Source organism: Amblyraja radiata, chromosome 2, assembly GCF_010909765.2.
Source record: "Amblyraja radiata isolate CabotCenter1 chromosome 2, sAmbRad1.1.pri, whole genome shotgun sequence".
Classification (NCBI taxonomy): Eukaryota; Metazoa; Chordata; class Chondrichthyes; order Rajiformes; family Rajidae; genus Amblyraja; species Amblyraja radiata.
The window spans coordinates 124,587,241-124,604,340 of NC_045957.1; the positions used below are offsets into that span (position 1 = coordinate 124,587,241).

General features: G+C 45.5%; 1 protein-coding gene across 1 annotated transcript in view; it reads left to right on the forward strand.

Annotated features, from left to right (window-relative positions):
* ulk4 (unc-51 like kinase 4) overlaps positions 1 to 17,100 on the forward strand; it is a 324,061-nt gene that overhangs the window by 56,594 nt on the left and 250,367 nt on the right. The window contains exon 15 of the mRNA XM_033015040.1: positions 16,262 to 16,443. Coding sequence (XP_032870931.1) covers positions 16,262 to 16,443 — 182 coding nt within the window. The remainder of the gene's footprint in view (positions 1 to 16,261; positions 16,444 to 17,100) is intronic.

The window sequence follows — 17,100 nt, forward strand, 5'->3', positions numbered from 1 at the left end:
CAATAGACCAGAAATTCAAATAAAACAGTCACAAATAATATTCAAACTTTAACACTCAATTGGCATAAACCCTGTATTCGTTACTAGTTATTGGAAAGCTTTTCTGGACATTATTATAAAGCAATTGTATGCTTTTTAATTACATACTATGGCGAGGAATACATGATTATTTTTAAAAACCATCATAATTGGTGATTAGCTAATAATTTAGTGGCATCTTGTTGATAGCACTTCAGACCTCACATTTGTATCTTTGCTTATCTTGAGGCTACTAGGCTAACTGGCTAATGGGACGTAATAGAGGCTCTGTGCAGGCTTTGTTTAATTGCAAGGAGGATTTAGGGAAATGTCATAGCAATTTGTCAATTGCATGCTGAACAGATTCTTCAATTAGCAGAGTTTGAAATAAATCATCAGGTAACCAGTGATTAAGCTCTTGTTGAGATTAATTCAATCGGATACAAATCCCTCATTTAGAATCTGCGGGGTTGTCTGTGAGAAATGTAGGAAACAGCATTCAGATTTGCACCGCGAGCATATTCATCTCACTGTGACATCACATGTAATAAAGCACCGTTCATATCATTCATTCATTCATCTCCAGAGTCAAGTCAAGAGTGTTTCATTGTCAGTGTACTGGCAATAGAACAACAAAACTCCTACTTGCTGCAGCTTCTGAAGAAGGCTCACCCATTCCTTTTACCCACAGATGCTGCCTATCCCTCTATGTTACTCCAGCATTTGTGCCTATCTACAGGTTTATAGACCTTTAAACCAATAGCACACAAATAAACATGCAATGATTATTAATACAGTCAATTAATAATCAGTAGTGCCAGGTAACCAGACCATTATAGTACAAAACCGTAGTACAAAAGTGCAACAAAAACAAAAACGTATACCTTGGTATATGTGACAATAAACTAAACTAGCTAAGAAGTTCATAGTTGCTGAGGTTAGTGTCGTGCAGTGTTCAAGAGCCTGATAGTTGCTGTTCTTGAACCTGGTTTTCAGGGTCCCGATGGTAGGAGCGAGGTGAAAGCCTTGCCGGGGTTGTGTAAGTTTGTAATGTTAGCAGCCTTCTTGAGTCAGCTCCTCCTGTAGATCACTTTGATGGTGGGAAGGTCAGTGCTTGTGATGAACTAGGAAGTGTCTACAACTTTCTGCTGCCTCCTTTGTGTCGAGGATACTTTTATATTCATTGAATTCATGGCTAGACATGTTCCTGGTGATTATCAGGTAGTATGCTCACAATTTTATGCCCCCCCACCTCCCCATCATGTCTACCAGCCACTTTTAATTTTAGTTTAGAGATACAGCATGGAAACAGGCTCTTTTGACCCACCGGGTCCACGCCGACCAGCAATCCACGCACATTAACGCTATCCTACACACAGGGACAATTTTTACATTTACCAAGCCAATTAACCTACATACTTGTATGTCTTTGGAGTGTGGGAGAAAACCGAAGAACCCACGCAGGTCACGGGGAGAACGTACAAACTCCGTACAGACAGCACCCGTAGTTGGGATCGAACCGGCGTCTCTGGCACTGCATTCTCTGTAAGGCAGCAACTCTACCGCTGCGCCACCATGCCGCCCTGTTTCCCCGTAGATGAAGAATGAACTAGATGTTGAAAGGGTCAGTCAGAATGGTGAACACGGACAGGAGAGGAAGAGATATCCCGATAATTTACAGACGATGACCAGTTGACAATGACTGGTGGTGTGGAGGGGGAGCCCTGTTTTCTTCTCAGTGGATGACGTGTGAGTACCAGTAAAAGGAATGGAGAAGATGCAGTTGAATGCCCTGTCACCTCCGGTGAAGGGTCATTGATGTACAATGTTAACTCGGGTTCCCTGTCCACAGAGGCTACCTGACCTACTGTGTATTTTCCAGTCACTTTGTCGGCACCAACATGTGGCTACACTTATGTATTGCCTAGGTTGTACGCAAAAAAATACAAGCTTTTCACTCTATCTATGTAGCTTCGGTACATGTAAAGTATAATTCATTCATTCCAGTCTGATGAAAGGTTCTGACCCGAAACATCACCTCATCCTTTTCTTCAAAGATGCTGCCTGACCCGCTGAGTTACTCCAGCACATGTGAAACGTCACCTATCCATGTTCTCCACAGATGCTGCCTGACCCGCTGAGTTACTCCAGCACATGTGAAACGTCACCTATCCATGTTCTCCACAGATGCTGCCTGACCCGCTGAGTTACTCCAGCACTCTGTGAAACGCCACCTATCCATGTTCTCCACAGATGCTGCCTGACCCGCTGAGTTACTCCAGCACTCTGTGAAACGCCACCTATCCATGTTCTCCACAGATGGAATTCTCTGCCACAGAAGGCAGTGAAAGCCAATTCACTGGATGTTTTCAAGAGAGAGTTAGATTTAGCCCTTGAGGACTAAATGGAATCAAGGGATATGGCGTAAAAGCAGGAACGGGGTACTGATTTTAGATGATCAGCCATGATCATATTGAATGGTGGTGCTGGCTCGAAGGGCTGAATAGCCTACTCCTGCACCTATTTTTCTTTGTTTCTATGTTTGCTGCCTGACCTGCTGGTTTACTCCAGTGACCCGCTGGTTTACTCCAGCATGTCGTGTCTTTCTTTGTGTATTTCTAATACTTTGTTTTTATTTCTAATTCCCAGCATGTGCTGATTTTTGTGTCCCCCTGTCTTATTCCTGTTTGTACCAGCGTATAAAGGGTCTCGACCCAAAATGTAATTCCCTCCACAGATGCTTCATGACCCACGGGTCCCTGCAAGGTTTAGTATTTTGCTCATACTACTGTAAAATGCCACCCTGGTATTTGTCCAGTTCTTCAGCTCACAAACCACTCAATAAGAAGCTTATTCCTTTGAGCATAGGAGGCTGAGGGGTGATCCTACAGAGGTGTACACAATCATGAGGGGACCCAAGGCCTGCGGTCATCTCTCTCGGGCAAGGGAGGAATTGACAGGAGCCTTGACAAAGATCTTTGTGTCTTCTCCAGTCACAGGCAAGGTCCCATAAGACAAGAGAGTAGCTACTGTTGTTCCTTTATTTAAGAAGGTAAGTCGAGAGAATCAAGGGAATTATAGACTGGTGAGCCACATGATAATGGCAGGGAAACTATTGGAGGGGAATCTTGGGATTGGATTTATTCCCATTTGGAAGAGAATGGGTTAATTAAGTACAATCAGCATGGCTTTGTGAACAGCCGGGCAATATTCAGCGGAAGGACTGTGACCAGTGGAGGGATCTGTGCTTGGACCTCTGCTGTTTGTGGTAACCTTGGAGGTTGTGGGGAAACGTGATGGAAGAATATGCAATTATGAGAGGCATAGATGGAGTAGAGAGAGAACCCTTTCACCAGGATGGAAATATCAAATACTAGAAGGCATCACTTTAAGGTGAGAGGAGCAAAGCTTATAGTTGGGACATGTATTTTTACACAGAGGGTGGTGAGTGCATGGAAAGTGCTGCTGGGGGTGATGGTGGAGGCAGATATGAGTGGAATGTAAAAAACCTTTGGATTGGCACATGGATGTGCAGAGAATGGAGGGGTATGGATTATTTGCAGGCAGCTAAGTGTTGGTCTGAGCAACATGTGCAACAGACATTGTGGGCTGAAGGGCCTATTCCTGTGCTGTACACTTCTGTTCACTGAATAGATAGCATGAATGGACAGTGCCTTTCACCCAGGATAGGGGAGTTAAAAGCTAGAGGACATAGGTTAAGGGTGAGATCAAAGATTTAATAGGAATCTGAGCACCTTTTTCTCTTAGTTGGGGGTGGGTATTTGGAACAAGCTTCCAGAGGAGGTAATTCAGGCAGGTACCAGAAACAACATTTAAAAGGAACCTGGATGATGAGATGGATAGGAAAGGCTCAGTGGGATGAGGCACATATGTGGGCTATTGGGACTAGCTTAGATGGGGCATCTTGGTCGGCATGGTGACGGGGCATGTTTCCATGCTGTGTGACTAGAACTAATTTGAGTGGAAAACAGGAGAGTTTGGTGCAGACATGGGAAATGGAAGTGATTGTGTTTGCTGCAGGTGTGGGCAGCTGAGCAATGATGCTGAATGGGCCTCTTAATGACTTGTGTAGGGAGGTATTCACAGATGCTGCCTGTCCCGCTGAGTTAAGGGCCTGTCCCACGAGCATGCGACTCCATGCGGCAAGCGCGACCTAAAGGGCTTATCCCTCGAGCATGCGACTGCATGCGGCAAGCGCGACAAAACCAGAAGCGGGGGCCGCGCGGAGGTCGAGTGAGTGACATGAAGTTCGAGCGATGTTCACGCGTGACGTACGGCGTCGAGGCGGTGCATACGGCTGCGGGCCGTTGCAGCTCGGAATTTTTGAACACGGTCAGTTTCAAAAACCGCATGACTCCATACGGCTCCGGCAATCAAAGTGGAACCGGCCCCGCGAGGCCATACGGCTCAAGCGACCATGTTAGGTCCCGCTTGCCGCATGGAGTCGCATGATCGTGGGACAGGCCCTTTACTCCATCCTCTCAATAACTCGTGTAGAGAGGTATCCACAGACGCTGCCTGTCCCGCTGAGTTACTCCAGCATTTTGTGTCATAGACAATAGACAATAGGTACAGGAGCAGGCCATTTGACCCTTCGAGCCAGTACCGCCATTCAATATGATCATGGCTGAACATCCACAATCAGTACCCCGTTCCTGCTTTCTCCCCATATCGCTTGATTCCGTCAACGACTCGCTGTGTGCGCTCATTCACTTGTAAAGACCACAGGCTGCTGACTGACTCATCGAGGCTGCGCACTATGCAGTCATGTGTAACCTTCCCATGCACTCAGTCCATCTGCTTCCTGCCCCCTGCAGCCACCAACTCATCCTCCCAGCTCTGTGGCTTCTTGGACCCCCGGACTCTGCAGCAATATGTGTTTTTTGACTATTCAGTCATGGGGGCTTCTAACCGGCCTGTGAGTTGTTACCCTATATAGTAAGATTAAACGAGAACTTACCAGTTTGAAGTTTGATCGTTATTTTATGAGGAGTAACGTTGAGGGATTACGTGAAGAACCCCGCCAGGACGCATGCGTGTCATTCTTCAAAGCAGCGGTGTGAAATCACAGATAACTGTAATGACTAAACATAGTAAGATTAGAGAAGATATACCAGTTGAGTATATGATCAAGGGTGGGAGCGGAGGACACGTAATCCCTCAATGTTACTCCTCATAAAATAACGATCAAACTTCAAACTGGTAAATTCTCGTTTAATCTTACTATTTTACTTCGGAGTCACGTGAGTGACTACGTGAAGATTTTAAAGCTCTGTGATTTCATGCCGTGGAAACGAGTCCATGCATCACATCTGCCTTGATTATGGGGAGAATAGTGTTAACATCATTAGACATCAATACGATATTGAAAACCCAACGATAAATATATTAACACCAAATTATAGCCCCTATTTATGGGGTAAAATTATATTACAGAACTTAAAATTGTTTCTGCAAATGTTCCCGGTTCAATGACTAGTTTGTTATAAAATCGTTGGAAAGTTTTCTCCGTTGACCATCCTGCTGTCTTGAGGATTTGGTCCATAGGAACATCCAACTTCATAGCTGCCGATGTAGCTGCAGCCCTGGTGGAGTGAGATTTAAAAATGCTAGTGTCTACTCCAGCCTTTATTAGGACCTGTTTTAGCCATCTAGAGATGGTCTGGACTGTCACTTTTTTGAGTGGCTGTTTGTAGCTGATTAAAAGTGACATTTCATTGCCTCTGATGATCTTAGTATACTCCATATATAATAGTAAGTGTGTTACAATATAGAGACGATCATCTGTCGGGTAGGCCCTGAATTCTGTTTTTAGGCCTGCTGACCCCTGTCTGTTCTGTTGACTAATTCATTGATGTGAAAAGTTAAATTTCCAGATGAAATAGTCATGTTGTCCAGCCTTAGTTTCTGTAGCGACTGGACCCTTTGTGCCGTGGCCAAGGCCATCAGCATGACTGTTTTCATAGTCAGTTTCTGTAGGGACAGAGCTGTAGCTGGAGACCAGTTTCTTAACATGGTCAGTACAATGCTCACATCCCATATTTGGGAGTACCTGGTTCTTGGGGGATTAACATTAAAAATGCCCCTCATGAGTTTGGTTACCAGGGTGTGTCCCAACAGAATGTCGCTCTGTTCCTTGCCACAGGTATGTTGACAGAGCACTTCTGGCGCAGTTGATGGCACTATGACTGAGCCTCTCATCGTAATGGAAGCTTGCCAGGAATTCCAGAACAGACGGGATGTTCATAGATCTGTGGGTGATGTTATTGTTGTGACAGTACTTCCCATTTCTTGATGACACCAAGTACTGTTTTTTGGTGGACTGTCTGGGCCACTGAAATAATATCCACTGTTCGGTCCGTCAGTCCCAGGTGTAGTAGAGGTGCTTTCAAACTTTACAAATTAATAGGTTTATATAATTATGACATGGGTAACTTCCCCTTGTTGCGGGATGAACCAGTAAATTAAGTCTATGATGGATGGTGATGCATGGTTCTAATACCATGTCGAGTATCACCGGGACACATGGTTGAGTAGGCCAATCGGGTACTATCAAAATACCAGACGCGGAGTCTTGCTGTATTTTCCTTAATACCCGACTGATGAGGCAGAAAGGAGGGAATGCATAAATAAACAATATCCCCCAATGCAGCGAAAATGCATCTGTTGCCGCTGCCCCAGGTTCTGGTTCCCATGAACATAATTCGATAACTGGTGTGAGCCTGGATGCGAATAGGTCGATATCTGGTGTTCCATACCGTGCTGTAATTTCAGCAAATACATTTTTATCCAACAACCATTCAGTGTTTTCATTGAATTTGCGTGACCTGTTGTCTGCCACTAAATTTAGTTTACCTGGTAAGTAGGTAGCTGATATCCAAATATCTCTCTGGATACACTATTGCCAAATTGTGTTGGCCAGATTGTCACATGATGTCGATTTGTTTCCACCCATATGGTTGATATATGCTACCACGGTGGTGTTGTCAATTTGTAGTCTAACATGCTGGTGATATAACCCAGAACAATATGACTTAAGGCCATGGAATGCACTTAACATTCCCAGGTAGTTTATGCCCAGTGTTTGTAATAATGATGCCTCCTGTGCATTCCATCTCCCCCACAGCTGGAGATGGAATTGGTAGCACCCCAACCAAGTGCACTGGCATCAGTTTGTAGTACCATAGACGGGTTGCTGATAATGTTTGGATAGGAACAATGCCTAATGTTATCTTTCCACCATTTTAGTTCCATTATGGCCTCTGTTGGTAGCTTCATTGGTCTGTCAAAATGACCACCATAATTTTTGAGTGCTCGTATTTTAGCCCTCTGTAATTTTTGATAATGGAAAGGTCCGATTTGTGTGGCTGGAAACGCAGCCACTATTATGCCAATTATTCTTGCTACCAGTCTGATGGATGGTTTTGTGATGTCAATGATTTTGCTGCAAGCCTCCATTAAGGCTGTAACCTTTTCTTTCGGCAAAGTCACTGACATGTGAACTGAGTTAAGGGTGTACCCCAGATGATCCATTGTGTTAAATAACATCTGTGGTCACCTCTAATGGGTACTGTATGGTAAGCATCTTTTAAATCGATGCTTGCCATGTAGTAACCTTAGGAAATCAATTGCATAGCAGTAACAAAGGTTTCCATCTAGTAATGAAAGTACGAAAGTATTCAAATTAGTCAAATCTATGATGATGCGGCAACCACCATCTTGTTTATGATAAAGATTTTGGACACGAATTCCTGTGATTCGTGTTGGGTTTCCTCCATTACTCCTTTTTATAAGGCCACTGTAGTTCAGCATGCGCTTTTGATTTTTCTTTGCCTGTAAGCACGAACATTCGGTTCGGTACATGCTGAACTGGAAGATTATGTTTTTGTATAAATTCTATGGTATAACCCTATACTTCTGAAAATATAATTGTCGGTAGTTAATTTATTCCATGCATCCACATAGAATTGTAATCTCCCACCAACCTCGTAAGGAACCAGACCCACCTACCTCCATGGTTACTATTGGTAGGTTTGTTACTTTTTCGGCATCCGTGGACGTTGAGGCGCCGGTGTCTGGATCTGTAGTTGGGTCGGTGTTGAGGGTTAGCGCATTCCCCAGGAAGGCCGTTCTGGGCCATGGCCTAAAAAGACCGATGTTGAGTGTTCCTGGCCTTTGTGCTTTCACCAGTTTGTCTTGGCCAACTGGTGGTGCGTAGGGGTGCTTTTTCTGGCCGAAGTAGTTTTTAGACGTTGCTTTAATGAGCCCCAGGGTTTTACCCTCTTCGTCAAGTTCTTTTACCTGTTTTGATAAGTTGCCTCCAAATAGTAATATTGGTGGCTTGGAGGTTCCAGGTTTGCATAGGCCTGCAAATTTGGGTCTAAAGCCGGTTGGATGGCACTTTTTCCTAATACTGTTTACTCGTATTGGTAGTTGCAAAATAAAGCCAGTGCATCCTGGTGATCTTGTGTCATGTCTTTTTAGTTTATTGTGCGGGCGAAAACCGTAATTCCCGCTGTTAGGACTTTCAGAACTTTCTGTAGTTTCAAGTCCCTGGCTCTGATTGAGGCTCCGACATGTTTTCAAATACACTGGTTGACACTGGGAACATTCAGTGTTTTGCAGTTCCCTGGTGGTAAGTGTTTGCTGTGGTGTCCAATAATGCCTGTCCTTATAGCTGTTTGACAAGTAGTCGATACTTGCAGCTATTTTAGGTTCCAGATTTTGGCCAGTTTGGTCGGGTTGAATAAACTGGGCCACCATATCCAATAGGTTTTCTTGCACCCCATGTGCACTAGGGGTATGTTCTGCACCCCTCTTCAGGGTCAGCCCAGAATTGACCCCCTGTACTCCCCTCTGATGAGGGAGAAACACTGTGCAGCCCTACAAGAGGTACTGCTGTAGGACTTACTAGCTGCCCACTGTGACTAGTCTCCATCTCCCGGAGCCTGTCACTTTGGAGTACTTGCTCCAACAGCCGCTCCAACTGGCTCCAATGCTCTCGGGCACTGGCCACTCGCGGCTGCTCCAGTTCCTGCAGCCGCTCCAACCGGCTCCAATGCTCATGGGCACTGGCCGTCGCGGCTGCTCCTGAAGCCGCTCCTGCTCCGGTTCCTGCAGCCGCTCCAACCGGCTCCAATGCTCACTGGCACTGGCCGTCGCGGCTGCTCCTGAAGCCGCTCCTGCTCCGGTTCCTGCAGCCGCTCCAACCGGCTCCAATGCTCACTGGCACTGGCCGTCGCGGCTGCTCCTGAAGCCGCTCCTGCTCCAGTTCCTGCAGCCGCTCCAACCGGCTCCAATGCTCATGGGCACTGGCCGTCGCGGCTGCTCTTGTTCCCCGCTCCCAGCCGCTCCAACCGGCTCCAATGCTCACGGGCACTGGCAGCTCGCGGCTGCTCCTGAAGCCGCTCCAACTGGCCCCAATGCTCACGGGCACTGACCGCTCGCGGCTATTCAGTCGGATTCATCGAAGTCAACGACTCTGTTAGTTTTTTGCTTCGCTCTACCGCCCGGCCGTGGCCGGTGCGGGAGCGAAGTCGGGCACAGCTGTTCCCATTTCGGGAGATTGGCGTGCCATTGGCTGCTGCTGCTGGCTGCCCGAAACTCCGCGGTTCTCCCCCGCCAGCTTTTTCGCAGTCTTCGTGGATCTGGTCCATGTCTCCACCTGTAAGGTAAGTGGAAGGAACGCAGAGTCTCCTTACCTGCTGTTCCCGGCTTTCAAATTCTGCCGCTAAGGGGAACGTCGTTCCCCCTGCTGTGACTCGTTGCAATGCGTGTAGCGATATTGACACGCATGCGTCCTGGCGGGGTTCTTCACGTAGTCACTCACGTGACTCCGAAGTAAAATCCTATTTAGTCTCCCCTTGCGCATTTTGCCACCTTGATTGCTGTCAACCTTTCTGCAGCATTGAACATTTATCTGCCAGTCTGCTGTTTTGTGAGGGGGGAAGGGGCAATGTAGAATGGAGGGATGGGCAAACTCCTGTTATGTTCTTCTCATTGGGTGGTGAATCCTGCAATCCTCAGTCCTGGAGGGTTCTGGCTTCCAAATGACCACAAGCATCTGAAGAGGAAATAAGTGCCAAAGTGGGAATGGCTGAGAGCTTCAAGTTCTTTGGTGTTAATGATGTTGTCTCAGTCCCCTACTATACTCCTTATACGTTTACAACTGTACAGCCAAATTTGGTGTGAATTCCATCTGTAAGTTTGCAGACGACTCCACTGTGGTTGGCCGAATTGCGATCAATGGTGACACAGAGTACGGGAAGATCATTTTAGTCCTGTCAAAAAACAAATGTTAGTTGGAGGTCTTTTATGTGGTGGGTGGGGGAGGGGAAGGGGAAACTTTATTTTTAAGTCCCTACCTGGTCGGAGAGGTGGCTTCCCTCCGAGCTGCTTCTTCGCCCCTTCCTCGGGGCCTATCATCGGACTGGAGCGGTGTTTCCTGTCGGGACCGGCCGGGACTACAGCTTCGAAGGCGGCACAGCGCTAGGATACCAACATGGAGCGGGCGATGCCTTACCGGGTCGCCGTGCAGTGACCGCTGACTCCAACATCGAGGAGCTGTGGCGCGGAGCCTGGGATCCTGGGATCCGGGATCGCCAGAGTCGGGGCTCCAACCAACGCGGCCTGAGAACTACGGGTGCCGTGGTCTCCGGGGAGGGAGTGGCCGCTCCAGACATTCCAAGTCGCTGAGGAGTGTTTCACCCGACGCCGGAGTTCCAGCTTTCCGGCAAAGAGGGCCTGAAAACATCAGACTGGCTTCGGAGGCAACAAATAAGCCCCGACCTCGGGTGATTCACAGAGGAAGAGGACTTAACTTTCTGGTGCCTTTCCCCACAGTGGAACATTTTGATTCTGTTGTGTGGGGACCTTCATGTTGAATTCTATAACGTGTTGTGTCATTTTTCTGATTTTTAATTTTTCTATGGATGTACGGAAACTTTATTATTTCTTTTATTATTTCTTTTATGTAAAGCACTTTGGTTTCAATGCGCTATATAAATCAACGTGCTATATAAATAAAATTTACTTACATACTTACTTACAAGATAGAGAACTTAGTGACATGGTGTCAACATTAGCTAGACAAAGGAGCTAGTTATTGACTTCAGGATGTGTGGTGGAGTACATGCCCCAATCAGCATCAATGGTGCTGAAGTGGAAATGGTTGAGAGCTTCAAGTTCCTTGGTGATAATATTATCAACAATCTGTCATGGACCAACCACATTGAAGCAACAGCCAAGAAGACACTAACGCCTCTACTTCCTGAGGAGACTGAGGACATTCAGCATGTCTCCAGTGACTCCACCAAACTTCTACAGATGCACCATAGAAAACATACTGTTAGGTTGCATTACAGCTTGGTCTGTGAAGAGTTCATGAGAGGAATAGATCGGGTAGATGCACAGAGCCTCTTGCCCAGAGGAGGTGAATCGAGGACCAGAGGACATAGGTTTAAGGTGAAGAGGAAAAGATTTAATAGGAATCTGAGGGGTAACTTTTTCACACAAAGTGTGGTGGATGTATGGAACAAGCTGCATGAGGAGGTAGTTGAGGCAGGGACTATCACAACATTTAAGAAACAGACAGGCACATGGATAGGACAGGTTTTGAAGATAGTGAAGATGGTGGTGAAAAATTGCAGCAGGATCTTAATCAATTGGCCAAGTGGGCTGAGGAATGGTTGATGGAATTTAATGCAGAAAAATGTGAGGTCTAATAAGGGCAGGACCTACACAGTAAACGGTGGTGCTCTAGGTAATGTAGAGCAGAGGGATCTAGGAGTACAGGTGCATAGTTCCCTGAAGATGGGGTTGTAGGTAGATAAGATGGTCAAAAAGGCACATTGGCCCTCATCAGCCAGAGTATTGAGTATCGAAGTTGGGAGGTCATGTTACAGTTGTATAAGACGTTGGTGAGGCCATATTTGTGTTCAGTTCTGGGCACCATGTATTAGGAAATATGTTATTAAGCTGGAAAGGGTACAGAGAAGATTTGTGAGGATGTTGCCAGGACTAGAGAGTCTGAGCTATAGGGAGAGGTTGAGTAGGCTGGGGCTCTATTGCTTGGAGCGCAGGAGGATGAGGGGAGATCTTATAGAGGAGTATAAAATCATGACAGGAATAGATCGGGTAGATGCACAGAGTCTTGCCCAGCGTCGGGGAATCGAGGACCAGAGAACATAGGTTTAAGGTGAAGAGGAAAAGATTTATTAGGAATCTGAAGGGTATCTTTTTCATGCAAAGGGTGGTGGATGTATGGAACAAGCTGCCAGAGCAGGTAATTGAGGCTGGGACTATCGCAACATTTAAGAAGCAGTTAGACAGTTACATGGATAGGACAGGTTTAGAGGGATATGGACCAAATGCTGGCAGGTGGAACTAGTGTAGCTGGGACATGTTGGCCGGTGTGGGCAAGTTGTGCTGACGGGCCTGTTTCCACGATGTATCACTCTAAACCTCTGTTCCTATGTTCTTGTCAGAGAGTGTAAATCTCCAGAATTTCATGGAGGCTAAATTACTGGAATCATTTAAAGAGGAGCTAAATGCAAAGGGAAAATATACAATTAATGACATGCACCCCTCAGAGCATTCATCTTGGTTCTAATCCATAACTCCCTGAAAGTGGCAACACCAGTATTCAGTATTTACTTTAATGTCATTTTAACTGAGTACTTACATACACAGAAGAAAGGAAAAATTGTTTCTCAATCAGTTCCCGTCAGTGCAGTTAATAAAAACAGAATAAATACATATAGCTTTAAAATTAAAATTACCATATCTAAAATAGGCCTAAAAATTGAAATAAAAACAGACATTCAGACTGAACAGTGGCTTTACTTTAACAGGTGCCTAGCTGTCAAAATATGGGCGAGGTTAGATGTGTTGGTGAATGATGTATGGGGAGGGGACACAGTCCGTTAACCAGTCTTATTGCCAGTGGGAAGAAGCTGTGTAGCATCCTGCTGGTTTTGCAGCTGATGCTCCTGTACCTCTTCCCAGATGGCAGAATGGAGAAGATGTGGTGTGATGGATGATAGGGGTCCTTAATAATGGAGATGGCTCTGCGGATGCTCCGCTTCTGATAGATCTCCAACAGGAAAGGGAGTGGAGCACCAATGATCCTACTGGCTGTCTTCACTATCCTGTTAAGTTGTTTTTGTTCATAAGCCTTGCAGCTCCCAAACCAGGAAGTGATGCCGGCGGTCAGTATACTCACATCAGTATACAAGTTGATAAGAGTGGTAAAGAAGGTATATGCTATACTTGCTTTCAATGATTGCATTGGGTATAAAAGTCAGGAAGTCAGGAGATAGCTTTATAGGACTTTGGTTAGTTTGCATTTAGAGCTTTGCGTGCAGTTCTGGCCGCCCCATTACAGGAAGGATGTGAAGGCTTTGGAAAGACTGCAGAGGAGGTTTACCAAAAAGATGCCTGGATTAGTGAGTATTAGATACAAGAGGAGGTTGGACAGACTTGGGTTGTTTTCTCTGGAATGCCAGAGATTGAGGGGAGACCTGCTACAAGTATATAAAATTATGAGAGGCATAGATAAAGTAGAATGGTCTGAACTTTGTCACCAGGGTGGAAAAAACAAATGCGAGAAGGCATAGGTTTAAGATGAGAGGGGCAAAGTTTAATGGAGATGTGTGGGGCGTGTTTTTACACAGAGGGTGATGAGTTCCTGGAATGTATTTTCGGGGGTGATGGTTGAGGTATATGAAGGTAGATAAATCTCCTGAGCCTGATCAGATATATCCGAGGACACAGACGAAATGTCATGCACTTTGGCTGAGAAATATGAATCATAATTAGGTACAGACGAAGTGTCGTAGGACTGGAGGGTGTTCCTCTATTTAAGAAGGCCTGCAGGTATAAGCCAGGGGACTGTAGACTAGTGAGCCTAACATATGTGGTTGGGAAGTTGCTGGAGTGGATTCTGAGTGATGCATTTGGATATACGGGCTGATTAGGGAGAGTCAGCATGGTTTTGTACGTGGGAGATCGTGTCACATTAACCTGAGTTTGTTGAAGTAACCAGAAAAGTTGACATGGGCAAATCTGTATAAGATGCCTACATGGACTTTGATAAGATCACCCCTCAGCCTCCTGCAAGGCATTTGATAAGGTTCCACGTGGAAGGCTGCTCTGAAACTTTAGATCAAATGCGATCCAGGGAGAGCTAGCCAACAGATAGAGAATTGGCATCATGGAAGGAATGGGGTGATGAGGGAAGATTGTTCTTCAGACTGGAAGCCTGTGACTAGAGGTGTGCCTCAAGGATTGGTGCTGGGCCCATTGCTGTTTGTGGATTATATCAACAATTTGAAAGAGAATGTATAAAGCATGATTAGCAAGTTTGCAGATGGCAGTAAAGTGGGTGATATCGTAGACAACTAACATGATTGTCAAACATTACAGCAGGATGGGGGAGGAAGTGTTTAATACCAGGTGAGTTGAGCTAATCTAACGGGGCAGGACTTTCACAGTGAATGACAGGTTCCTGGTGAATGTTGTAGAGCACAAGAATGAAGGAGTGCAGGTTCAGAGTTCCTTGGAAATGGTACCACAGGTAGAGAAGGCTTTCGATACATTGGCCTACTCCGGTCAGGATATTGACTGTAGAAGTTGGGATGTATATTAGTTGTACCTTGGGTCTGCAAAACAAAGAATTTAACTGTGACTTGTCACGTGACAATAAAGTATTCATTCATTCATTAACATTGGTGAGATTGGTCTGTTCAGTTTGGTCAGTCTACTACAGGAAGTATGATGTTAAGCAGAAAGAGTGCAGAGAAGATTTACGAGGATGCTGCCAGCACTCGAGGGCCTGAGATGTTGGGCAGGCTAGGAGTTTATTTGTTGCAGCGCAGGAAACTGAGGGGTGATCTTAGAGGTGTATAAGATTATGAGGGGAATAGATAGGGTCTTTTACCACGAGTAGGGGAATTAAGAACCAGAGGACACGGGTTTAAGATGAGAGGGGAAAGATTTAAGAGGAGTCCTGAGGGGCAACTTTTTCACACAGAGGGTGATGGGTGTATGGAACGAGCTGCCAGAGGAGGTAGTTGAGACAGGTACTATAACAACATTTAAGAGACATTTGAACAGGTACATGGGTAAGAAAGGTTGCGAGAGATATGGGCGAAAAGTGGGCAGGTGGGATATGGGGCATCCTGGTCGTCATGGGTAAGTTGGGTCGATGGGGCTGTTTCCGTACTGTATGGCTATCCAACTATATGATGGTGGCACGTAAGAGACTTTTGGTTAGGCATATAGATATGCTGTGAAAGGATGATGTGCAGGCACATGAGAGTTGGTCGTCGTCATGGTTTGGCACAGATATTGTGGGCCGAAGTTTACTGTTGCATGTTCTATATGTTACTGAAATGTCAGGCAATTGAGAGATATAGAGAATTGGCACAAATGAGTTCATGTCTCAGGCAGATTGTATTGAATGGTCGGTCAAGGTGACCAGGTCTAGCTCTTTTCTTGTGGAGAATAAGAAAATGTTGAAATTGAAGGAGTGGAACAGAAAGGGAAGGGAATAAATTGGAAGAATCTTTATCCCAGGGTAGAGGAATCACAAACCGGATGGTGTAGATTTAAGGTGAGAGGGGGAAGAATTAATAGGAACCTGAGGGGCAACTTTATCACTCAGAGGGTGATGGGTATCTGGAACAAGAAGAGTTGAAGCAGATACTATTGCAACATTTAAAAGACATTTGGACATGAATAGGAAAGGTTTAGGAAGAGGGGTTCAAAAATTAGGGAATTAGGGAATTAGTGGAGAGTCTAGGACAAGAGGCCATAGCTCAGAATAAAAGGACACGTACCTTCAGGAAGGAGATGAAGAGGAATTTTATTGCCATTTTGCTGTATTTTTAAGGCCCAGATTGACAGGTTCGTGATTAGTACGGGTGTCTGAGATTATGAGGAGAAGGCATGAGAATGGGGTTAGGAGGGAGAGATAGATCAGCCATGATAGATTGGCAGACTTGATGGGCCAAATGGACTAATTCTGCTCCTATCACTTATGATATGAACAGTTTGCTTAAATTGCTGGTTGAAATTGTCCCTGGCACCTGTGTCATATTGAGAATGTATTGTATTTTTAATAGCAGGGTTCCAACTGTACAATGCATTAGGTGTGCCTTAGATAGTCATTACATTGGAAGGGTTCAATTAACATCATCCTTTTTGACCTGATAACTTACAGCTGAGAAACTGTTGTCGTTGGGGGCCGAGGATTGGAATCTTTTCCTGCAGCAGCTGTACTCACTGGTCGATGTTGGGGAGTTGGCCACAGGGCCATCGAGGGCCAAGCTCAACTTACTGTGTTATCTCTGTATGCTCGCCAGTCACCGAGAAGTGGCCACAAGACTGATGGACTCACAGCTGGTAAGTGTTTGATGATTAGTTCCAGATACCGTCCATTCCATAACCATGTCAGATGCATTCTCACAAATGTGCCTGCATTCTATTTGTTTTAACTGCTTGCACTACTGCTTGCATATATTAATTTAGTTCAATGTGATTTGATGTTCAAAACAATCTCCCAGCAATAATTTCCACAATGATAGAGTCCTACAGCCTGGAAACAGGCCCTTCGGCCCAATTTACCCATGCTGACCAACATGCCCCATCTACACTAGTCCCATCTGCCTGCGTTGGTCAATATCCTTCTAAAACTTTCCTGGTACCTAGCTGTTTCTTAAATGTTGAGATAGTCCCAGCATCAACCACCTCCTCTGGCAGCTTGTTCCATACATCCACCACCCTTTGTGTTAAAAATGTACCCCTCATATTCCTATTAAATCTTTTCCCCTTCGCCTTAAACCTATGTCATCTGGTCCTCGATTCATCTACCCAATCTATTCCTCTCATTATCATATACACCTCCATAAGATCACCCCTCATCCTCCTGCGCTCCAAGAAATAGTCCCAGCCTACTCAACCTCTCTTCCTATAGCTCAGACCCTCTAGTCCTGGCAACATCCTCGCAAATCTTCTCTATACTCTTTCCAGCTAGACAACAGCTTTTCTATAACATGGTGC